This window comes from Bison bison, unplaced genomic scaffold (genome assembly GCF_000754665.1).
Source record: "Bison bison bison isolate TAMUID 2011002044 unplaced genomic scaffold, Bison_UMD1.0 scf7180017864160, whole genome shotgun sequence".
Classification (NCBI taxonomy): Eukaryota; Metazoa; Chordata; class Mammalia; order Artiodactyla; family Bovidae; genus Bison; species Bison bison.
This window is the reverse complement of record NW_011494732.1, coordinates 1767378-1776763: the sequence shown is the minus strand read 5'-3', so window position 1 is coordinate 1776763 and position 9386 is coordinate 1767378. Positions and strand designations below refer to the sequence as shown.

At 42.3% G+C, this 9386-nt stretch overlaps 1 protein-coding gene across 1 annotated transcript in view; it reads left to right on the top strand.

The window, feature by feature from the left end:
* Positions 1-7005: 7005 nt before the first annotated feature.
* Positions 7006-9386, top strand: part of TMEM132C (transmembrane protein 132C) — a 176010-nt gene continuing 173629 nt past the window's right edge. The window contains exon 1 of the mRNA XM_010841265.1: positions 7006-7161. Coding sequence (XP_010839567.1) covers positions 7091-7161 — 71 coding nt within the window. The 5' untranslated portion in view covers positions 7006-7090. The remainder of the gene's footprint in view (positions 7162-9386) is intronic.

Sequence of the window (9386 nt, the reverse complement as noted above, 5' to 3'; positions counted from 1 at the left end):
TTCTAAGTGCAGCTTGAACATCTGAAAGTTTACAGTTCATGTATTGTTGAAGCCTGGCTTGAAGAATTTTGAGCATTACTTTGCTAGCATGTGAGATGGGTGCAATTGTGCAGTAGTTTGAGCATTCTTTGGCATTGCCTTTCTTTGGGATTGGAATGAAAACTGACCTTTTCCAGTCCTGTGGCCACTGCTGAGTTTTCCAAATTTGCTGGTATATTGAGTGCAGCACTTTCACAGCATCATCTTTCAGGATTTGGAATAGCTCAACTGGAATTCCATCACCTCCACTAGCTTTGTTCGTAGTGATGTTTTCTAAGGCCCACTTGACTTTACATTTCAGGATGTCTGGCTCTAGGTGAGTGATCACACCATCGTGATTATCTGGGTCGTAAAGATCTTTTTTGTACAGTTCTTCTGTGTATTCTTGCCACCTCTTCTTAATATCTTCTGCTTCTGTTAGGTCCATACCATTTCTGTCCTTTATTGAGCCCATCTGCATGAAATGTTCCCTTAGTATCTCTAATTTTCTTGAAGGGATCTTTAGTCTTTCCCATTCTATTGTTTTCCTCTATTTCTTTGTACTGATCACTGAGGAAGGCTTTCTCATCTCTCCTTGCTATTCTTTGGAACTCTGCATTCAAATGGGTATATCTTTTCTTTTCTCCTTTGCATTTTGCTTCTGTTCTTTTCATAGCTATTTGTAAGGCCTCCTCAGACAACCATTTTGCCTTTTTGCATTTCTTTTTCTTGGGGATGGGCTTGATCCCTGCTTTCTGTACAGTGTCACAAACCTCTGTCCATAGTTTCAGGCACTCTGTCTATCAGATCTAATCCCTTGAATCTATTTCTCACTTCCACTGTATAATCATAAGGAATTTGATTTAGGTCATACCTGAATGGTCTAGTGGCTTTCCCTACTTTATTCAATTTAAGTCTGAATTTGGCAATAAGGAGTTCATGATCTGAGCCACAGTCAGCTCCTGGTCTTGTTTTTGCTGACTGTTTAGAGCTTCTCCATCTTTGGCTGCAAACAGTGTAATCAATCTGATTTTGGTGTTGACCATCTGGTGATGTCCATGTGTAGAGTCTTCTCTTGTGTTGTTGGAAGAGGGTGTTTACTATGACCAGCGTATTCTCTTGGCAAAACTCTGTTAACCTTTGCCCTGCTTCATTCTGTACTCCAAGGCCAAATTTGCCTGTTATTCCAGGTGTTTCTTGACTTCCTACTTTTGCATTCCAGTCCCCTATAATGGAAAGAACATCTTTTTTGGGTGTTAGTTCTAGAAAGTCTTGTAGGTCTTCATAGAACCATTCAACTTCAGCTTTTTCAGCATTACTGGTCAGGGCATAGACTTGGATTACTGTGGTATTGAATGGTTTGCCTTGGAAACAAACAGAGATCATTCTGTCATTTTTGAGATTGCATCCAAGTACTGCATTTTGGACTCTTTTGTTGACTATGATGGCTACTCCATTTCTTCTAAGGGATTCTTGCCCACAGTAGTAGATATAATGGTCATCTGAGTTAAATTCACCCATTCCAGTCCATTTTAGTTCGCTGATTCCTAAAATGTTGACGATCACTCTTGCCATCTCCTGTTTGACCACTTCCAAATTGCCTTGATTCATGGAGCTAACATTCCAGGTTCCTGTGCAATATTGTTCTTTACAGCATGGGACTTTACTTCCACCACCAGTCACATCCACAACTGGGTGTTGTTTTTGCTTTGGCTCTGTCTCTTCTTTCTTTCTGGAGTTATTTCTCCACTGATCTCCAGTAGCATATTGGGCACCTACCGGCCTGGGTAGTTCATCTTTCAGTGTCCTGTCTTTTTGCCTTTTCATACTGTTCATGGGTTCTCAAGGCAAGAATACTGAAGTAGTTTGCCATTTCCTTCACCAGTGGTCCATGTTTTGTCAGAACTCTCCACCATGACCTGTCCATCTTGGGTGGACCTATACAGCATGGCTCATAGTGTCATTGAGTTAGACAAGGCTGTGGACCATGTGATCAGGTTAGCTTTCTGTGATTGTGGTTTTCAATCTGTCTGCCCTCTGATGAAGAAGGATAAAAGGCTTATGGAAGCTTCCTGATGGGAGAGACTGACTGAGGGGGAAACTTTGTCTTGTTCTGACGGGTGGGTCCGTGCTCAGTAAATCTTGCCTGTTAATTATTCACAGCAATTTATCTCCTCCAACTTGTAAGGTTAGCAGGACAGGGCTGTGTGCATGTATAATTTTTTAAACTATTCCTTTCATAAGATAACTTTGCATGTAGTTTAAGAAATCAAATAATTCTGCAGAGTTTGTTGGTAAAAACTGTATCTAGCATTCTCAAAGTGGCAAAATTACAGGAATAGAGAACAGATCAGAGTCTGTGGGGGCTAAGTGGTGGGCGGGCATGACTATTAAGGAGTAACATTAGGGAGTGTCTTTATGGTGGTGGAATTCTTCTGTGTTCTGGTGTGGTGATGATTCCTTTAATCTACACATGTGATATGATTTTTATAGAACTACACCACTCCCCCCCAAAATGCAGGTGACGGATGTAGAGAACAGGTTTGTGGTTGCCAAGGGGGATGGGAATAGCAGAGGGATACATTGGGAGTTTAGGATTAGCAGATGCAAACTATCTGACACAGAACAGTAAGCAACAAGGTCCTACTGTATGGCACAGGGAACTCTATTCAGTATCCAGTGATAAACCATCATGGAAAAGAATGTGAAAAAGAATATATGCATATTTATATATCTATATTTATATATATATATAGTACATAATGGAATCACTTTGCTATACAGCAGATATTAACACCACACTGTAAACCAACTATACTTCAGTAAAATATTTTTATAAAAGTGCACATGAATACCAGTGACATGTATACAGGGTGTGAACGTCAGTTCATAGCATGGTAGCAGCATCAGTGTCCTGGTTTTGAAAATGTACTATGACCACGTATGAGAACATTACAGGGGGAAGCTGGGGGAAGGTGTATAAGAATTCTTTACTTCCTGTTAATCTCAAACTATCAACCTATTTCAAAATTACAAATTATTTTGCAAAAAAATACTGCAGTATGTTGTTCCCTTCTACAGCCTTTCTCCACATACAGAAGCAAAATTCCTACTTGTTTGGCATTTATGGCATCACTAAGCAACATAAGGTTGATCATTCTTCATTTTTAAAAATTTATTTCATTAAAGTGTTGTGTTACTTTCTGCTGCACAACAAAGGGATTTAGTTTTACATATATATACAATCTTTTTCATATTCTTTTTCATTGTGGTTTATCGTAAGATGTTGTATAGAATTCCCTGTGCTCTGCAGTAAGACCTTGTTTTTTTTATTTATCTTATGTACACTAGTTTGCATCTGCTAATCCCAATCTCCCAAACCATCCCTCCCTCATTCATTTGTTTAGCTTTAGGCAATAGCTATAAAATATTTCACTATGAAGAATAAGAATCTATCTTTTCTCCCCATCTTTTCTGTGTCTCCATCTCGCCATTAATACTTTTTATTTAGGTTATCTAGATTAATAATCTGTTTAAAATATTATAATTACGTGTACTAATCACAGTAAAACCAAGTATTAAATAATGATGACTCTTCTGCATAATAATGGTGTAGTCCCAAAATTAAAAACTAATTTGGTTTTATTATTTTTCTTCATTTTCTGTGTTTGGTTCTTATTTAGTCCCCAACTCTTTGCTGTTATTTAGTCCCCAATCTCCATTATATCTCCATTCAAATATTTTCACATTGACTTTATAAGGAAATTTGCAGTTTCCTGGAGACATCATAGACAGACTCTTGTCCACGCTGGTGCTCAGCTATTATCCAGGACCTCTGTTCACCATGAACCTACTGTGCATCTGTCATGTTTTTTTTTATCTTCACTTCCTGGGTCTCACAATTTCTTTCCATATTTACCCCCTTGTTTGATGGAGCTCATCCTCAAGTAGTTTTCTGAGCAAGGGTGTAGGAAGTCAATTTTTGGAGAACTTGCATATCCGAAATGTTTTCATCAGTAGGCTGGATATCAAATGGTAGGTTGAAAATCATTTCCACTTTGATTTTTGAAGATTTTTAAAATTTTTCTTTCTCTAACTGTGGCAAGTAGGGGGCTACTCATTGTGGCGGCTTCCCTTATTGCAGAGAATGTGTTCTAGGAAGGATGGGCTTCAGTAGCTGTGGCACACAGGCTTGGTTGACATGCAGCATGTGGGATCTTCCCAGACCAGGGATAGAAGCCATGTCCCCTGCATTGGCAGGTGGATTCTTAACCACTGGACCACCAGGGAAGTCCTGAAGGTATTTTTGATCACCTTCTAGTTCCCAGAGTGACTGTGGTGAATCTTGTATCCATTCTGATGCCTGATCCTTTCTCGGTCTGGAGGACTGCAGAATTCACCTATCTGTGTTCAGTGTCCTGAGCTGTATCAGTCCTCTGTCTTGGGTTCATCACCCAGTTAGACCTTCCTATTTGGACACTACTATCCTTTCATTTGGGTAAATTTCTTTAAATTACTGCATTGGTGATTCCTGCTCTCCCTTTTGTGTGTTTTTATATTGCTCAGATGTTGAACCTCAAAGTAATTCTCTTCCATTTCTTTTTTTTTTTTCTACTTCCTAAAACATATGTCTTCAACTCTATCCATCAATCGTTCCACTGACTTTCCATTTCTGTGTGTGTTAGTCGCTCAGTCGTGTTTGACTCTGTGCAGCCTCACAGACTGTAGCCCACCAGGCCCCTCTGCCCATGGGATTCTCCAGGCAAGAATATTGGAGTGGGTTGCCATTTCCTTCTCCAATTCTGCTGTACTATTTTTTAATTTCCAAGGGCTCATTTCTTTCCCCTTTTGGGTTTACTAGATAGCAGTCTGTTTTTGTTTCAGGACTGCAGTATCTTCTCTGATGGCTCTGTGAATGTGAACGATTGTGTATTTTGCTAATTTTGGTCTTTCCTGCATAGGCTATATTTTCTACAAATTTCTTTTGCCTTCTTTTTTTTTTTTTTCACTTTGTTCCCTGTGTCATGTAGAAACTTTTCTCAGAGTCCTAAGCTTCTTGATTCTTGTTTGCTCATGTAAAGAAAAAATGAGGGCCTAAAAATCCATTAGAAGCTCTGAGTCCATGAGTCGGGCTTGCTGACTACAAGCTTTACTGAACAGCAACCTGGCTGGCTGGTTGGAGAGGCTGCAGGACCAGTACCTGATGATCTAGAATATGGTATTTCTCCCAGAGGGTGAAAGTCCAGCTTTGGGGACCAAGTCCCAGGAATCTCTGTGTTTGGTGTGCACTGTGTCACGTGACTCCACACATGTTTTGGGGCATGGTAACCCGAGTCTCGGGTCTTCATGGTCCCTCAGGCCTGATGGGGAGTCTGGCAGCCACCCTGTTAGAGGGAAACAGAAGGGCATTTGTATCTGGCTTCTTCGTAAACACACTTTTCGCTAATCCTCCATATTTTAGCCCTCATAGACTCCCACTTTTAGTGGTCCCACTGAGACGGGGAGATTTCATGGTCTAAACTCTATCGATCCTTAGCTATTCTCGCCAACAGCTCACAACTTAGTTTGGAAGTTCAGCTGATGATTTCACCCCATTGGACATCAGCGTTCAGGTCTCCAAGTCATTTACATTTGCTTCGTCTCTCCTCCTTATCTTCCTGGGTCTTTAAAAATAGTCCCCTCGTACTGCCCTAGTGGTCCAGTGGGTAAGACTCTGCCTGCCAGTGCAGGGGACATGAGTTCAGTCCTTGGTCCAGAAAGATCACACAGGCCAGGGGGCAGTCGAGCCTGTGTGCCAATTACTGAAACTCACATGTCCTGGAGCCCATGCTCCACAACAAGAGAAGCCACTGCCATGAGTAGCCCACACACAACTAGAGAGTCGCCCCCTCACAGCAACCAGAGAAAGCCCACATGCAGCAATGAAGACTCGGTGCCACCAAAAATGAACAAGATAAAATAAAAAAATTTTTTAAATAAAATAAAAATAAAAATAGTCCCCTCAACTTCCCTTTAAATGGAATTTGGGAAGAAACGAAAAGTAGGTATTTGTGTTCAATCTGCTGCTTTTCTCACCAGTTTATTGATGGGAAGACTGAGGTTCAGAAAGGCTAAGAGATGTGGCCAAAACAACAATTCTAAGAGAAACACTTTGTCTTTTTAAAAAGTCCATGGATAGTGTATTCAGCTGAGCTTATTTCCAGAGGAGACCTGGCAGGTCACATGAAGCAGGTCAGGGACCTCCCTGGAGCAATACAACAATAACATTTATTAAGTGCTTGTTGTATACCTGGCACTGTTCTGATTTCTTTATATATGTTATTAATAATACATTTCATCATCACAACAGCTTTATAGCATAGGTTACTATTAACATATCCATTTACAGAGGAAGAAAGTAAGACATAAAGAGTTTATTATTTATCCAAAGTCACATAGCTACAAAGTGGAGAAAGCAGCGTGTGCACCTCCACCAGGGGTTCTGAACCTGGGCACATTGGGCACTTGGAACTTGTTAACTCCTGTTGGGGGACACTGTTCTGTGCCTTGGGAGGCTCTTTTAGCTGCTCCCTAGATGCCAGCCCTACCCCCATAGTTGAGACAACCACAGATGTCTCCAGACATCAGCACGTGGTCCCTGCAGGACATAGCCACCCCTGATTGAGAATGACTAGCCTGTGCAGACGTGCTTTTCTCCTGACCCCTTGGCTGTGCTACTCCTTGGTTTGGGGGTCTGTCGGGGGGCCCTCTTCCCTCATCAGATCTGAACAGCAAATTCCACGATTCCTGGGTCTGTGGGAAGATCCCCGCCCACTCCAATCACCAATCCTCATCCTACCCCTCTAGGACCCCTTGTCTGTGGGTGCCACTGGATATGAAAAAAAAGAAGAAAAATGAAAAGGCAGGGCGCTCAGCTGAGTGGAGCATGGGCGCATTTGGAAAGGCCGAGTCATTAATCTCTCGGTTCTCTCTCTCTTGCCCTCTTCATCTCCGCAGAGCCAAGGTGAAGAAGGGGGTGAACATCCTGAGCACGCGGACCAGCGAGCCTCGGCAGTGGGACGTCAAGCAGGAGATGGGGAACGGAGGCAAACACGCCACCACCGCTGTGGTGTGCCAGCGACTGGCACCAGGCGCACGCAACAGGTAAGAGGGAGGGGCTCCCTCTCTATTGGCGACCCAGGCTTCCAAGACCCGTTCTCCACCTAAGAGCCCTGCCTTAGACTCACGTTAACCACTGCTTAGTCGAGCTGTCACACCTTGGTTCGACAATCTGGAGACACTTAACATCACCAGCAGGACCTTTTGGCATCTCCGGTAGGAAGGGCAGGGCCCTGATTCCCAGGGTCTCTCCTCTTCGGGTTTTGAAACAGAGATTAGCTTGCAAGGTCTAGTCTGCTTTGTTCAGGCTCATTCATTCTCCTCATATACACTCATGTCCTGGAGGTTGTGGCATCTCCGGTTGCCCTTGCTTATCAGAGGCTGCTTTCTTACAACGTGTTTGCCCTTTGTGCAAAGTGTGTGATTCTGTGATTTATACTAAGAAATACATATTTGGTCTTTGTGCCTGTTCCTGGCACAGAGCTCTGAAAACCCTTGGACTTTACAAAGATGAGAACATCAGAGTGACTCTTGTTTATGTCAATAAGGTGACTTTTGGAAAGCCTCCTAGTTCACCTTAAGATGCAGGCTGGTTGCCAGGGGAACCAAGGCTGTGATTAAAAGCCTGGAGTATTCAGCCCCACCTCCTGGCCTCCTGGGTGGAGAGGGGAACTGAAGACTGAGTTCAGTAGCCAGTGGCCAATATGAGTTAATCAATGGTGCTCATGGAATGAAGCCTCTTTAAAAACAAAACAAAAGACTGAGTTTGGAGAGCTTCCGGGGTGGTGATCAGGTGGAGACTCAGGGACAGTAGCGCCTGGAGAGGGCCTGGGAACTTGCCCATACCTCGCTCTGTGCGTGTCTTTCATCTGGCTATTCCTGAGTTATAGCCTTTCATAATAACCAGTATTTTAGTAAGCGAAGTGTTTCTCTGAGTTCTGTGAGCCACTCTAGCTAATTAAAGGAACCCAAGGAGGGGGTCATGGGATCCTTCGATCTATAATAGATCGGTCAGAAGCATAGGTAACAAGCTGGGCTTGCAGTTGGCATCTGAAGGTGGGAGTGGTCTCATGGAACTGAGCCCTCAACCTTTGGTATCAGACACTGTCAGTAGAGAGTGTCAGAATTGAATTGAATTGTAGGACAGCCAGCTGGTCAGAGAATTGTGTGGTGGTGGTGGAAAAAAAGACACACATCAGAACTGGTGTCAGGATCATAAAGGATTAGACTTAGTCTTCAGTGAAGAGGAATATCAAAATAAAAGGTGACTCTCAGTGGCAACAATGCATAAAGGATGCTCTGTGAGCTTCTAGATAGACATCCTGGATTTTTATTTAACATAATTGCTTTCCCTGTATAAAATCAACACTTACTCATCTGAGAATATTTGTGAAAATAGTTAGACAAGAAAGAAACTAAAATGATGTATCAGTATCTCTTCTACCTAGGGACTTCCCAGGTGATGCTAATGGTGATGAACCGAACTGCTAATGCAGGAGACGTAAGAGACATGGGTTCGATCCCATGTCTTGATCGGGAAGATCCCCTGGGGGAGGCATGGCAACCCACTTCAGTATTCTTACCTGGAGTATTCTACAGACAGAGGAGCCTGGCGGTCTACAGTCCATAGGGTCGTGTAGAGTCAGACACAACTGAAGTGACTTAATATGCACACACGCATCACTTCTACCTAAGGATAATCCACTGCTAATATGTTGGTTCATTTTCTTCCCACATATTATACATAGATAACATTTGTGTATAATAAATATGTAGTAGATTTATTTTTTTTAACAAATCTGGTATCATAGTATATATCCTGTTGCTTAATATCTTAAACATTTCATACACACACACACACACACACACATTGTGTGTGCTCAGTCACTCAGTAGTGTCTGACTCTGCAGCCCTGTGGACTGTAGCCCACCTCTGTCCATGGGATTCTCCAGGCAAAAATACCAGAATGAGTTGCCATGCCCTTCTTCAGGGGATCTTCCTGACCCAGAAATCAAACTTGCATCTCTTGCATCTCCTGCATCAGCAGGTGAATTCTTTACCATCAGTGCCACCATGGCCAATATGTATATATTTATATATAAATATATAGTCGACTTGTCCATTTATTTTTTGCTTAAGGTGGCTTCTTCGACTTGTCCATTTCTCTTTTGCTTAAGGTGGCTTCTTAGAATCAAAAAGTTTGATTGTGTTTTAGGGCTCTTGATACAGTCTGTCAGCATGTTTTCTTGACGGGATTAACTATATATATA